Below are 16,087 nucleotides of genomic sequence, written 5' to 3'. Positions count from 1 at the left end.
AAACATATATATAATTACATATTGTTTTTGTAATTAATCCCTATGCTTTAATTATGTTCAATTTGTAGCAATGAAAATACATCCTGCATATCAGATATTTACATTACGATTCATAACAGTAGCAACATTACATTTATGAAGTAGCAACGAAAATAATTTTATGGTTGGGGGTCACCACAACATGAGGAACTGTACTAAAGGGTTGTGGTATTAGGAAGGTTGAGAACCACTGATTTAAACCATTGCGCACTGAAACCCCAAAGTCTAAAAGCTCAGATACCACCCTGGCCAGTGTGGCTCAGTTGGTTGGAGCATCATCCTCTGCACCAAGAGGTGGCAGGTGTGATTCCTGGTCTCTCCCTCTCTCTCTCTCCCACCCCCACCTCCTTCCTCTCTAAAAATAAATTACTAAAAAACATTAGGAGAAAGAAGTTCACATGCCCCCGCAGCCTTGCAGCTGAGCTAAAGGACGTCACCGTGCTATGCAGAGTAGCTGCCCCACAGCATGTTTGTTTAGGAGACAGATCTGGTGCAGCAGCATCGGAGCATTTCCACGTCAGGTGTGTGAGTGCTTGGGAAGCCTCCGAGGAGAAGTCCCTGACACGCCTGGCAAGCCCAGAACCCGGTCTCTCCTTCTTCCTCGCTGCTTCACATCGCACTGACGTGGTGCACAGGGGGAGGCCCGGAAAGAAGGAAACAAACCCACTGCTTGAGAATTTAGACTGCAGAGCGAGCTCGCTCAAGTCATAATCCACAAAAGCCGGCATATCACACACAGGTTCGCATATTTCCAAGAGCCACCCTTGGGCTTTTCCAAAGGACAGGAGTATGCATCTAGGCTTTGCAATGTACCATTTGGTTAGAAACATTTAATCACATCTCCCCAAATTGTTGTGCTTAGAAGTTACACACCAATGGATTTTTTACTTCAAAGCCAAGCAACCTGAAAGATTTCCAAGCATGTCACGCATCACATTTAGCTGCCTTTGCTATGAAGGGCTTCCAGCCAAACGGCTCACACTTGTCACCTAGAGAAGCAGAGGCAGAGAAAATTTTCAGCAAATAGTAAGCTCCTGAAATACATTGTATTATGCTGGTTCTGAATAAACTACACCAGTTTCCTCATTTAGATGATCAGAGCTATTCATCTAAATGGATCTTAAAGATATATCAGCTCTACTCTTTGTGCATCAGAATGCAATAATTCATTACTGAACATCTAGCCCTTCTCCTGCAGCTTTGTCTTGCTCCCCTCCCCCCACCATGATTTCTGCCTCGTCTCTGTCTTGCCTATAGACACCACCTGAAGGGCTCACTGTGAAGGTTATCTGTGTGCTTGTCCTGTTGGTGTCACTGGATGGTAAGCAAAGGCCCAGAGTGGAAGTTGTTCTGTTCACATATCCTCTCAGAATGCCTTGCTTTGAGTCACTTCTATATACTTGTTGGCTCCCATTGATTTCCTAAACAGCTTAATCACCCTCTGGCTTCATCTCTGTGAGGTCCCAACCAAAAGTGTGCACACACATTTTAGTTTTGTTGGGGTTCTTCTTATACACTATGTTTATATTTCAATATTTAGGATATACAGTATAAGAGAATTTGGGGGGATGGGGCCAGCTGCAGGCAGCCGGGGAAGATGGCCCTGATTGCAGGCCAGGCCTAGGGACCGTACCTGAGCACGAATTTCATGCACCAGGCCTCTAGTACAGTATAAGAGAATTTGGACTAGTAGGTTTGCTTTGTAACCTATTAGATAAGCTTTGTGAGTTTCAGTTAACCTTCAGATCATGCATGCATCCTAGTCATTTTTCCTTTGTTCATTAGCAATAACTACAAGTTCTTAAAGAAACATTAAAAGTCAGACGTATAATTAAGTGTCTCTTGCCCTCCTGCTTCCTCACATAAACAGTGATAGAGTTAACACTACAGAGACATCCATAGTCTCAGACTTCAGTCATGCGCGTCCTTTAGGTTCCTGGGCCTTTCATGCTTCCATTTCTGCCTGAAATCCTTTGTGGAAAAACTAGGGCATCAAGAAATGAAAGGATTATTTAAAGAAAGAAATATGTCTTCATTCGAGCTTTCTTATCAGTCGAGAAGTAGGCATTTAATTACTTACTATGCAACAGGCTGGATGCTAAGGATACAAATGAATAAAACTATATGAATATTCCTATCTGGATATTCCAGCTTTTCTTGACCTTTATGACATCTTTGTTGATCATATATCTGTATACTGGTGTCTTTCATCCTAGATGTGTATGCATTGAAAAATGCGTACATGTAGGCAAACTGAAATCAGGGAAGAATATTTTCATAAATTATTTTCAACCTGTTAAAATCTTTTGAGCCTCTGCACATAGATTGTGTTTACATGACAATAAACGAGCCTTTTATTGGAAGAAACTAGCCAAAACATATGCTTGTGAATCACAATATTTTGACCCAAGAAAAAATGTTTCTACCCTTTTCCATCTTCAATTTTTTTTTTTTTTGCCATATCGGAGTTTTCCAAATGAAGTGTCTCAGATAGGTTGTCTCCAAGTCAGTTCACCTCTATGAGGCCTCAGTCAGTCACCAGTGGACGGCCCCATCCTGCCCTATTTACCTTTAGCCTCCCACACACAACAGATATGTTCCTTTGAGGTTGGATGTTTATGAATTTGGTAGAGATCCTTTTGAAAACTTAAAAGTTCTTTTGAAAGGTGAGTATATCTCCGCAATTATAGTAACTGCTGTGGAACTAGGGACAGTTACTGCTTAAAGCAACCTGTACCTGCTTAAAGCAACCTGTATCTCAAGTAAACAATTAGCAGGGGGAGGTGGTCAAAGCTGCACTATACTTTTGAAAACATGACCCAATGTCATGCATAGAAACAAACTTCCCAAGACCTGTGCCCGATGTTACAGCTAACCCATCTGAGCACATGAAAAATACTGGCCCTTTGATTGGTATCATTTTCTTCATTATTATGTCAGTATTTATTTCTGTGGAAATCGTAAGTTCCTAGAGAAAGTACAGCCTTGAAATAGAATCATCTTCAGGTCAACTTACTAGACCAAGGGAAGCAGGTGTTTGTGGGAATCCTTAAATGCTGAAAAGCTATATTCGATTGAAAGATAACATTTCAGAGCTCTGGCAAAACCAAAACAAAGCCAAAAAACAAGTCTGCCATCATTATGTGAATTTTTTTTCAATTATGCTTTTATTTATGCATCTACATGTTTTTATTGTTACCTAAATAAGAAACTCTTCATACATTTAGGTTTGGATTCTGGAAATGTTCCACTGAGATTCCTGGTCCCGATTGTGTGATGGCTGTAATTTGTGAAATCTAGGAGGGGCCGAATGGTTATATTGGGCTTCAGTCTGAAGAACTGTTTTAATAGGAATTTTATATGCAAGGCTAATGCTGATCAACAGAGCATAATATTGTATCTTGAAATGTGCTCGTGAAAACAAAATTAATTTTTTTCTTCTTCTTTCTTTCCTTCTCCCAAACCATCTTCTGCCGTAGCGACTGCATTTGCCTCCAGACTTGTCAGACACAGTGAGCCGCTCAAGCAAACCGGATCTGGCAGACTCCACCAAGCTGCTGGGCCCAGGCTGTGGCACGATGGCCAGAGGCAAGAAGCACCTGGACTTCTAGATGCCTCCCTAGTTGTTGCACGCAGAATTATGACACTCTAATTATGAGTGCTAAGAGCTTATGTAAATATTTTTCTTAACGATCTGACCCTCCAATTCTTGAAAAACACAGGATTGCAAAATGATGGCCCCAGTCTTCATTTTTTTAAACCAAATTTTTGTACAGAAATAATACAGAAGAAATACTTTCATTTTAAAAATGCGTTTTATGCTACCTCTAAGGAAAATAGGCACTTTTATTTTTAAATAAAATGTCAAAAGTTCAAGATGCCACACAGTGGTCATGGCTGTATATTTATTAAGGCACTTAGCTCACGGTAAAGTGCGAGTCACAGAGGGGGTAGCGTATAAAGCATTCTGAAATTCAAAATTGTGTATGAAAAACATATTTTCTCTTTCTTAAAAAGTCACTTGCCACCAAAAATGCTAAGCTTTATAAAACATTGAAAAATGTGTTTGCTAATATATGAAGACCAATAATAAAATGAATTTGCATTTATGCATCCTATGATTAAATTGATGAAGACAAAATAATATTTTGGGATTAAGCTCCATTAAAGGTAATTAGTCTGCTGTAGTAGTTAATGAATATAAAGGACTTGAGTGCTAGAAAGCATAGAGAAAGAAGTTGATGGTCTTCTATTTAGTAATCTTAAACATTTGAAGTCAGCACTACGAGATTATGTCAACACACATAATTTGGAATTGAAATTCAAACTGACAGCTACATTCATGCTAGGAAACTGGGGAAAACATGTATGGAAGCTTGGTGAGGGATTTTTACAGAACATAGGGCTGAGACAAAGCAGAAAACGAGCTAACATCCTGCATCAGGTAAACTCTTTGTTAATTATGAACATTGGGCACTTACATTTATAACCATATAGACATGTATTTGGGGTTTATAGCATACTGAACCAGTTTTCATATGAAACACTAGGATTTTGAATCATAATTCTATACTCTCACTGCTTTTGATAAATAGTAGACCAAAAAAATTTGTTAAGTAATTTGCACAATTTAGTAAAAAGTTTCAATTTTTTAAAGCTATTTAAAGCTGTTACAACCTAAATTTCCAAAATACATTTTCAAATATGTTAGAGTATTTTGAAGCAGTTTTATAACTAGCATTTTAAGTAGTTTGCTTTTAATATACCACAAATTACACTTTATTTGTTCTTGACAACATTGTAGAAAACAAAGACTAGGTTTTTAAACTGTCTAACCAATCTGATGAATGTCAGTCACTTAAAAAAAAACCCACTGTAGCATAAACACACACTGTATACAGCTTTTATTCAGAATTAGAATAATTGAATCAATGACAGTGATTCGCTAGGATGTCAAATCTCTCCATCAGATCCTGTCACTACCAGTTTATTTTTTGTGATCAAAATCAAAAAGACAACTATTTTGTCACCCACTATTTCATTAGTACTAAAAATCAGATTTCTTTTTTTCTTTTTTTTTTTTTTTAGAATGTCTGGTTTATTTTTTTTTCACTTCTTTTAATTCAAGAGACACAAATTCTTTCCCATTTTCATTTCAAAATAAAGTTTCAGAATTGATCTGTCAGTTAAAATTAGAGGGCTTTTTATATTAAGCAAAGATGCTTTTAAAATTTAAAGCAACTTCAGAAACTCAATTTAGTCCATAGATAATAAAGCATGTGCAGTTACTCCCCAAAAGCTTTGCTATATCCTTTGAAAGCATTATGAACAGTCTGAATAAGTTGAAATGACTAGTTTTGGCTGGTTATTATTTTAATAACTCTAACCTTTTTCTTACCGTGTTGTGACTCATTTATGCAAACACACAACGGAACAATTACATAGCATTGGACTCTGAAAAAAAAATGTGAGGTCATCAGATATGTAAATTGCTTGTCAAAAATACTTAATAGGTCATTGATTTACTACCCTGGCTACCATGTCCATAAAATTAGCAGCCAATTACTGGTTAATGTATGCTTTGCAAACAGATAAATGCTATAAAAATTGAGCATATTTGATCCCAACTTATTTTAAATATAAAAGAAACTTTTCAAACTCAGTAAAAGTGCATTTTGAACAATAGTACTTGGGCCTTCCAAAAATTAGATGCAAGTGTTTGGTTGTTCTGATTCACTAGGCAGGCTTTGTAAAAATTAGCTACTGAAGAGGGATGCATATTTTTGTTTTCCTCTGATAAAAATGTATTTTCCTTCTGGAAGCATTATCCAATTAGTCATATGTTAATAATTTACTACATAAAAATATCACTGATGCTACTATAGGTATATGGATCATTTTTGATACATGATGAAATATACATTCTATAAACAGATTTTTTCAGTTATTACTTGTCTCAAATACTTATGTAACAATGGCAAGCAGAGTTTTTTTAAATGTTTCTAAAACTTCAAAACCCTCTCTGGTATTCATTTCTTATGCTACATTTGCCTTTTTTTTTTTTTTTTTTTTTTTTTTTTTTTTTTTGGTGAGGTAAATATTTTGACCACTGCAGTCTGCTCAGATCCTGGTGTTCTAAGACCTTAGGAATTACTTTCTGGTAACCACCAATTTCCACTTTTCTCTTTCTCTCTTCCATTTATTCTTTATTTGTACCTCTGGGATATGCAATCACTAACACTACACAAAATAAAACTACTTCAAAAGAAGCAACACTTGGCAATCAATTCCCTGTCTTTCTTTTAATTTTAAAGAATCAGACACAGGCATCCACATACAAAAGGAAAATGGGGGTGGGGTGGCCCCTATTCATTTGTTTAAGTCCATTATGAATGTCATTTCTAAACATCATGTAATGCCTTCCATAGATAGTCACCATCAACACCATCAAATTTAAGCAAGACTAACTTTAAATACTTATACTCTGAACTTTAAAACTGAGCAGAAGTGATGCACATTTTATTGGCCCCTGTTTCTCTCCTAAGCCCTTATAAAAAAAAAAAAAAAAAAAAAAACCAAAGAAACAGGTGAGGTTTATTCTGGAGAAACAAACAAAGGAAGAATTTGTGTTTGGTCTTGGTGAGCCAGACATTCAAAGAAGAGCCTTCTTTTTATAATGTTGTTAATGTGAAGGCCTAAGGAAAACCAAGAAGCAGAAGAATATAGATACCACCCTAAGATGACAAAAATTCACACACACAAAAAAAATGCTGAATTTTAACAAATACTGTATCTCAGGAAACTGGTTATGATTTTTTTTTTAAAGCAGGAGGAGATGAGTATGTGAGCCGTATCAAGAAAAGTCAGTGGGTCACCACGTAAGAGTCAGGAGGTACAGCTTTGAAGGGAAAATATTCTGGAAATTTCTTGTAGTAAAAAAGAATTTTTTTACTCAGTAACCTGAATGTTTCTTATTCAAACATTCACCTCTGATTCTGTTCACCTGGTCTCCCTAAGCCAGCCAAGTTTGGAGGAAAAGCATAAGCTGTTAGTCGTGTGGTTCTACTGAGGACACCCCAAATACCAGGCCACCGTCCTGGAAGATGGTGTCAAAGCCTCCCTGCGGAGTTCCCACCAATACATACATACATACATACATACAAACATACATACACACATACATACATACATGCGCCCAACTGTAAATAAACAGTTTCAACAATGAGTCGAAGGCAGCCTCCTGGGCATTGCTTCCACACAGTGCTGGCCATGCTGTCCCCGGGAGGGTGCCCAGAGCTGCATTCAGGGTACCGCTCATCTCCCCAGGGTGAGAGCAGAAGGCAGGGCAGCCTTGCATCCTGCTGGATCAGAGGCCTTCTGCAGCTGAGCAGCCTCTTCTTCCAACTCAGCCAGGCCGTGCCACTGTGCCCTGAAAATCTAGTCCCTCAGAGGTCACGGCCCCAAGTGCACATGCACCGACTCTCCACTCCCTCGGCACTCCCCTTCTCCCATTCCCAGCTCCTGCACCCAAGGGCCACCAGTTCTCCTAAGTCTATAGTCTACACAACAGAGCCATGGGCCAGAACTGGTTGCCTAACCCTGGCCCAAATCATAGCCAGTTGGAAACCGTCCCCCTTCTTCCAGGGAAGAAGCCAGGCAGCGGCTGCAGCACACACCACACGTAGCCCTTCCGACAGTTCCCTGGATACATGTCCCTCTGGGAATGAGGGCTGTGAAATGTCAGGAGGTAGAAACACCTGCATGGGCAATTGTACCAACAGTGCATATGTCTGCACATGCCACTGCAGAAGTGTGCAAGCATGCAGTGCAGACTGACATTGAATCAAACTACACACACACACATGAAAAAGCTACACTCAACCTAGGAAGGTGTCTCTAAATGCACAGCAACTCTGGTGGAATAAAAGCATTAACACATAGCATGCCAGATAGATGAGTCACAATGATCTGTTCACAAGTGACTCCTTCACGAGAAAACAGGAGATGTGGAGGTAGAAGGTTGTTTTTTTAAAGCCTCCAATTAATTTCTATATTTCTGATCATTTGCTTTTGGGGGGTTCAAAACATAACAAAACAAATAAAAAGCACAGTACAATTCAGAGGAAGTGGGTCTTTGTCCCCAGAGGTTTCTGCCTGTGCAAGCATTTAATCTAGACTGCCAGGACCCCCAGCCTTTGATGGAAGTTTGCAGAAGGAAACATCTATATTGACTTATGTGTTGCACAGAACATACAGAAATAAAAGTCTCCGACAGGTTTTCAGAACAACAAAGGCTTATTTTCTTCCATCCTTTGCTTGGGCTCAAGCACTCCTGCCCTGCGTGCCGCCACTTTAAACATGATCAGATCTGTGCTTCATTGCAAATAACAACTGACCAACAATGGGCCCTGCTTCATAGATTTGGGAATGTTTGGCTTAAGCTGCCAATGACTGAAGGCCTTTAACTCCCACCGGCCAGTCACAGTCTGCTTTGTTGTTGTCTGTTGATGTGTCTGTGCTCATTATTCCTTGACATGCAACATCCCCCCTCCACCCTCCAACCATCCACAACCGCACAGAAAGGGAGATTCAAATGGGAACAGCTGTAGTGGTTCAATGGGGAATGATGCCTCTGTGCAAAGGGGAGGGAGAGAGAAAAGGGAGAAAGGCAACAGCTTTCAGAGGGTCTTGTATAAGAAATCTACTTTTGAATATACTTCAGTGAAATCGCTGTTGAAATAGGCTGACAATGGAAATCTGCCCAGATTGAATATGCCAGCCCTAATTCAAAAGACAATTCTTAGTTAATAGCTTGTTGCAGTTTTAAAATTATTTCTAGACTTTGAGCTTTTGGATGAAATGGCTAGCTGGAAAATGTTTCCATTAGTATGTGTGTTGTGGGCATAAATGGGCACAGATCTACATGCAGCTTCGAGTAGATTTTTTTTCTAACACATTTCTGATTTATGATATCTTTAAGAATTATTTCTTTAAAGATCATCAGGATTTAAAATAAAGAATGTATGAAAGTAACCATTGGTTTAGAATGTTACTCCAACATGGGAACAAAATTTGTAACACAACACTATAAGGTTAAAAAGAAAATAGTATAATAAAGGAAATACAAAGGCTTTGGCATGGTTTTTACAATCAACAATGGTTAATTTTGATATGTAGTTGTGAACAACTTCAAAACACTTAAGTTTAAAACTCTTGCAAGCACTTTTAATTGATTAGGAATGAATTCTAGATGCACAAAATGATTGGACTGTGAACAGTAATACAACTATATCTAAGAACAATAAACTTTTGCTGGCCAAAAAAGAAACGCGTGATTGCATGAAAATGTGTATAAAACATCTATAGAGTATTCTTGTCAAATATAAATGAAATTAACTTTATTATAGAAATCATTCTGAGGATTTCTAGGGAAGACAAATACTTACATTTTGACATAAAACAAATTGGATTATATCGAAGACACACTCTACCTTTTAGCTATCAACTTTTTTCTTCCTTGAATTTATATCTTACCCTTTTTTGCACATAAACTTCATCTGTTAACAACCTTTGGAAAACCAACAGATATTTCTTACATAAATTGAGTGCATGTTGTTCCAGGTTTAATTATATGCAAAGGAATGATTCAAACTTGGAACCTCAGTCCATAAACTATGAACAGATAGATGGGTAGAAGTAGTCGATATATCTTGATAAAATTCTTAAATTCATGGCAAAGCTTGTTGATCATGGTTTCCTTTTTTTAAAAAAAAAAAACAACTTCATGACCAGCACAGATCAAATGTCCATCCAGTCTACGTTGTTCTTTTTTTCATTATTACAAATGCCCATTTACAAATAATACACCAAAATGAATAAAAGTTTGGATACCAAAATGAAGATTTGTTCCAACTGATCTCGTGCCTTCTGTATACAAAGGTCCTTGTTCCAAGTCCGTCCTCCAGTGGTACCATACGGGACATAATCGCAGAACCGAAGTGCTACTAACAGCCATTTTCCTTTCCTTCCTGAACGCCCCACTGCGGTGTCCACATCGTCACTGACTGAATTAACACAATATATTTTTTTCTTTCTCTCTCTTTTTTTTTTTTTTTACTGTAATCTTGGCCAATACTGAGACATATCAGGTTCACTTCCAGGAACTTGAACTGGAACTGACACACCAGGGGAAATGAGTCCTGGAAGTGGATGAAAAAAATAGCCATGTAGATATTCCCTTTGAGAGACAGGCAAGGAGTATGACTTCATAGGTTCAAACAATGAGCTCTAATGCATTCTCACATTTGTACTGTGTTTTCATATATCTTCAAGTGTTACAAACCAAAGTAGCAGCTTCAGAAGCCACATACCATTTTGACACACCCCTACTGAATCCCAAGTCCCCTGTGCAAAAGGAAAGAAAAAGTGCCCCATTGGTTGGTACGTTTGGAACCTCATGATAAAACTATCTCTGGAAAACCAATGTGGTACGTCAGTTGCAATGAGAAGCACAGAGGGGCTAGCGGGGAGAGAAATCTTCCAGGAAGCACTCACCGCGCAGCTCAGGGAGCCCTCACTGCTGAACTTCGGCTACTGATAGCTCCTCCGAAACCTTACATTCGCAGGCCTTGGCTCTACCGACAACCTCTGTGACCAAGCTCAGGAAGAACAACTTTGCTTTCTGTCTGTACGGTGTCAAGTTACTAACTAGGTTGGCTGAATTTCCCTTTTCAATCAGTTTTCCCCAGAAAAGCAAGCAATAAAGAGTTAAACACACCATCACACAAGGCCAGGAGGTAGGTTTTGTGTGTGTGTGTGTGTGCGCGTGTGCGTGTTTGTGTGTGTGTGTGTGTGTGTGTGTGTGTGTGTGTGTTTTCTTTAGGTCAACTTTGAGTGAAGGGAGATCACCTGGCAAAAAGAAACTCCTAAGGCCTCCTCGGCGCAGCCTGAGGAGCAGCGCTCACCTGTGGAAGTGGTGCCGGAGGTGCCCATTGGCTGACTGTTCATGTGTGTCTGCATATGTGGGGGGGTATAGGTATCATAACTCCGCCCATTCACCGAAGGGCTGGTAGGCAGCATGCAGGAGTACGAGGACGTCTGGCTGGGGACTGGGGGCTGAGAGGAGAAAGGCAAACCTGTGGTTACAGAGAAACACATCACACAGCCACATCCCTAAGCTCCTTCCTCCCCAGAAACTCTGCCAACAGCCCTGACCATTAAAGACGTCCTCATGTAAAGTACTGGAAAATTCCATGTGGAAACTCTTAAGATCAGGCCTCCAACTAGTCCTTCCATTGTCCACTGCTCAAGTAAAATTGCCTACACACCAAACTTCTGAAAGTACTACAACCCAGCTGGCATGGCTCAGTGGTTGAGTGTCAGCCTATGAACCAGAAGGTCATGGTTCAATTCCGGGTAGGGGCATATGCCCAGGTTGCAGGCTGGATCCCCAGTGTGGGGCATGCAGGAAGCAGCCAATCAATGATTCTCTCTCATCATTGATGTTTCTGCCTCTCTCTCCCTCTCCCTTCATCTCTGAGATCAATAACAATATTTTTAAATAAATAAGTGTACTACAAATTTAGACAACTGCCCAGGTAGGACTTTTGTCCATTTTTATCTTGGATCTCTACTGACATCTTTAGAGAAGCTATGGCATGAAGACTTTCATTAACACTCATCCTTTCTTCTGTAAATCCAATCTATTTGAGAACCCAGTGACCCCCAAAGCCCATATCTCAAGCTTTGGGACAGAGAGCAGTGGAAGGAGCTCTCTATAAAGTTGGGTTTGGGGACTTTGGGAGCCTTTCATGGTTGGACTCATGGGATTAAAGACTCTTTGAAGAGGCAGATCAGTAATCATCTATATGAAAGTGGTCAGAAGTATCAAAAATACCTAGCCCCATCCTAAGAATTAGCTGAAACTTCCTTACAGACCCACAAACCCAGACTGGGTTTTGTCCTTAAAATTGTGTTGCTACCCTCTAAATGTGTACAATGGTGATATAAAAGAGACGAGCCTTTCTCCTAACTAAATGAGAAATACACAGAACTGGGGCAAAACTCCTCATGAACTCCCACCGACAGAGAACTTGGGATGAATTAATAGAAGCATGACGTCAGAAACAAGGGAGATGATAGTAGTATTCTACTCTGCGAACTATAGAAATGTTTAACATCCCAACATCCACAGTCTCGGAGAGCATGACACATTAAAGAAGCTTCAGAGGAGGACACCCAATCTTTTTGTAAAATGGTGGAAGATTTTGGTCAACATGACGAAGTGATGGACAGACAGACTAGCTCCCCACATATACCAACAGCCCCTGCCCCTGCTCCAAAATTCAAAGAGTAATTTTCTCTGAATAGAATCATTGATATTTTTATTTTCTTTAGGCTTTATGAATGCATGTATATTTTGGTTGGATAGGTTGTGTAATTTTTTTAAAGTCAGTGAAATCAATTGACCCATGCCAGTTTACATGGGTACACATTTGGTTATCTTCACAGAAACCTAGATGTTGCTATAATTTACAAAACTGAGCAAGCTACTAAGTGGCCTTACTAACGTCGGAGGATGACTGCTAACAGCAGGTTCAAAGAGGCAAGCAGGCCTTGAGGGCCCTGCCAGAATTTCAGCTTGCATTTGTTTCTAATTCCCAAAATCACTTCCTCCGGGCAATCAGACTTCTGGAAAATTCCAAGGCAGTTGTAGTAACACCAGCTAATGGGCTGTTAATCCCTTAATTTACAATAATTACACAATGGCCAATAATATCCAGGTGCAATAAAAATAAACATGGAAATAATTCTTCTGAAGTTGCTTATCTAGCTGTTCCTGTATTAGTCTGAAGACTGTGAAACATTTATTTTGCTGTTATTTGGACTAGAAACCCAGCAAAAGATATTCAGTGGAGAATAAACACTCTGTAACCACAGAACTGTTTCCAGAGGGGCTCATGCTGGTCAATCTCACACCATTGGCATCTGTAATTGTTGCACAGACAGGAGTCCTAGGAAAGTCACTGCAGAAGGCCACCAGAAGACCAGTTTTCCCCCATCCAGAATCCAATCAGCTGCAAAGTTCTAGTACATCCCACCTGCACTGTACAATTCCATCATAAAGGCTCAACCTGCTGCAGCAGTGATGGCGAACCTTTTGAGCTCGGCGTGTCAGCATTTTGAAAAACCCTAACTTAACTCTGGTGCCCTGTTACATATAGAAATTTTTTGATATTTGCAACCATAGTAAAACAAAGATTTATATTTTTGATATTTATTTTATATATTTAAATGCCATTTAACAAAGAAAAGTCAACCAAAAAAATGAGTTCGCGTGTCACCTCTGACACGCGTGTCATAGGTTCGCCATCACTGTGCTACAGGGTTTAGCATGTGTAGGGGCTGATAAATATTTGGGACAGAATTGAGAGTAGGTAGGGACAGGTTGTTATACCAAGCAAATAGCATCAACCCAGGCAGCTCGGAGTGTCACAAACTCATCACATAATTTTGGCAAAAACACACTAAATTTCCAGCCAATACCTTCTATAACTTTTCTTTATTGTAAGATGTACAAAGAAAACTACTTGTTTCTCTATATTAAGCATATACCACTATGCAAACGTGAATCCTATCTCTGACCCATTTTATCTTCCTCACTAGTTTATCACATATAATGCCCAAAATCCATACACAGATTATATATCCTATATAATAAAACCCTAATATGCAAATCAACCGGACAATGGAACAACTGGTTGCTATGACACACACTGACCACCAGGGGGCAGACGCTCAATGTAGAAGCTGCCCCCTTGTGGTCAGTGAGCTCCCATAGGGGGAGCACTGCTCATGGCTGGTGAGCGCTGCAGCAATGGCGGGAGCCTCTCCTGCCTCCGTGGCAGGTGGCCATCCCCCAATGTGGGGAGAGAGCCTTCGAATGGCGGGAGCCTCTCCTGCCTCCGTGGCAGGCGGCCATCCCCCAATGTGGGGAGCGAGCCTTCCCCCAAGGGGTCCTGGACTATGAGAGGGCGCAGACCGGGCCTCTAGTCTATTATATGAACACATTAATATAAACCCCAATTTTATTTCTAACCTCTTACTATCTAATAATATGCCAGCATTATTTCCATTTTCCAGGACAAGTTTCACTGACATCTAAAACATGCCTCCTTCCCACCCACCATTATCAAGCTAACATTCTCTGTGAGCAATAAGCAGATAAACTTGACTGAACAACAGGTTTTTATATTTTTTTAAGGGCATGAATGAATCAATCAACTAAAAACTGGATTGACTGTTTTCATCTCAGACTAGACTGGGCAAGCCAATTACTGCAGTGAGAAAGGCTCCCAAGGGGGCGTACAAGACCAGTGAAGTCTGCAGGCCCTGACCCACTCCCCACCTCCGCTAAGCAGGCAGCTACAGGCCTCACTTACTTGCATAGGCAGGTTATTGGCCATGGTGAAGCTGGGCATGGGTGGCAGAGCGCTATACGTATTGGTGAGGGCTGTGTCTGTTCGGCCCAACATGGAGCCCGATGTGAAGGAGGAAACTGCAGGGAAAAAGACACAACCAACAGTCATGTTGAGAGTCAGAGTTCAGGGCAAGCGGGTTTAAACAGATGTCTTAGTAGTATTAACACTTCACATTACCAGGCGTGGTGGGTTGTGGGATTGGTTGGTAGACACTGGTGCTGAAACTACTGCTGATAGGGATATGACTAGGTGTGTTGCTGGCCTGTCTTCTCTGATTCCTCAGTTTTTCTTCTCTTCTCCATTTGGCCCTTCGATTAGAAAACCATACCTGAAATCAGACAGAACAGGTTAGCCCCGCACCCACCTCCGGGCATTTCCGCTGTGCCCCTCCCCCCAATGGTGGCAAAGTATTCAGCACACTGAATCTGTTACTATTTATATAAATGAATGAAGTTCCTTAGAAGCACTTTTGTCTCTAGAAAAGGCAAACAGTTTGAATCACAAAGCATGAAACCACAGGGAAGCTGGGTACCTGTATTCTTGCTTCAGGTAGATCTATTTTGGCTGCTAGTCTTTCTCTGGCAAACACATCTGGATAATGGGTCCTCTCAAACTCTGAAAGAGTAAGTTTTCTTTGTTGTGCCAGAAACACGTCAACCACATCCTGAATCCAACTGGCTCCCACTTCCAACCAATTTCTTTTAAAATGCTACTACTGTTGGAGGAACTATCCCACCAGAACCAAGTTACATTTTCTTTGGAATAACATTCATTCAAGGACTCTTCTGTGGGCTGAATTAGCCAAATCATCTTTTTTTTCAGTATAAGTCAGACTTTTACTCTTTGAATTACTGGTACATGAAAAGAAAGAAGAAACACACACACACAACACACACACACACACACACACACACACACACACACACACACACACACACACTGAAAAGATGCCCAGAAAAAAAAAGAGACAAAAAGGAAAAAGGAATCTTTTCAGTCCTCTATGCAAAGGGCCCTGGCTAAATTTAGCTCTTTGTACTGAAGATGTGACATTTACTTTGATTTACTGCTTCTCTACTTTGAAAAACTCCATCACCTTTCTCCAGGGCCTCAATTTGCTCTTGGGTAAAGGATGTTCTATTTCTTTGTAGCTTCCGCTTCAGCTGAAGTCGCATTTGGGCTTCATCTGAATCTTCTCCATTGGAACTGATGGAGTTGGTATTCTCTCCCCCTCCTTCCTGTTGCTGGCAGCCATCTGGAACAAAAAGAATAGGACAGTATGAGAAATTTGGAATAACTCGGGGCCTCCAAAGCAGGTCTGGTATAGCCACAAACTCCAAGGGCTGTATATTTAGACAGTCTTATGAAAACATTCCCAAGGGATGTTTCTTTTTAACAAAAGGCATTTTGGACATACAATACCTGACCTTTTTTTTTTTTCTTTCTGTTTTCATCAAGATGAACCCCACCATACAATATAGATACTTAAAGAGTAACATTTCTTCGAATGACAAAATAAGTGCTAAAGTTTCTGATTAAAATTATCTTTCATAACTAAACTTGACTCCCCA

General features: G+C 40.1%; 2 protein-coding genes across 15 annotated transcripts in view; one reads left to right on the top strand and one right to left on the bottom strand.

Moving 5' to 3' along the window:
* The window catches only part of ELP4 (elongator acetyltransferase complex subunit 4), a 180,209-nt gene extending 173,655 nt beyond the window's left edge, over positions 1-6,554 (top strand). Inside the window, exon 11 of the mRNA XM_006753936.2 lies at positions 3,519-6,554. Coding sequence (XP_006753999.1) covers positions 3,519-3,650 — 132 coding nt within the window. The 3' untranslated portion in view covers positions 3,651-6,554. The remainder of the gene's footprint in view (positions 1-3,518) is intronic.
* Positions 6,555-6,862: 308 nt separating this feature from the next.
* The window catches only part of PAX6 (paired box 6), a 41,170-nt gene continuing 31,945 nt past the window's right edge, over positions 6,863-16,087 (bottom strand). For 8 of the 14 annotated variants that reach the window (XM_006753927.2, XM_006753929.2, XM_015566438.1 and 5 more), the window contains 6 exons: positions 15,613-15,771; positions 15,052-15,134; positions 14,697-14,847; positions 14,481-14,596; positions 11,004-11,154; positions 10,131-10,238 (listed from right to left, as the gene is read on the bottom strand). In XM_006753927.2, coding sequence (XP_006753990.1) covers positions 10,153-10,238; positions 11,004-11,154; positions 14,481-14,596; positions 14,697-14,847; positions 15,052-15,134; positions 15,613-15,771 — 746 coding nt within the window. In that variant the 3' untranslated portion in view covers positions 10,131-10,152. Of the gene's footprint in view, positions 10,239-11,003; positions 11,155-14,480; positions 14,597-14,696; positions 14,848-15,051; positions 15,135-15,612; positions 15,772-16,087 lie in introns of all 14 variants that reach the window. The other 6 variants (XM_015566418.1, XM_006753925.2, XM_006753924.2 and 3 more) reach the window with 2 other exon arrangements.

The sequence above is a fragment of the Myotis davidii genome, unplaced genomic scaffold, assembly GCF_000327345.1.
Source record: "Myotis davidii unplaced genomic scaffold, ASM32734v1 scaffold330, whole genome shotgun sequence".
NCBI lineage: Eukaryota > Metazoa > Chordata > Mammalia > Chiroptera > Vespertilionidae > Myotis > Myotis davidii.
The sequence above is the reverse complement of the archived record's forward strand: the minus strand, read 5'-3'. Positions and strand labels throughout refer to the sequence as shown.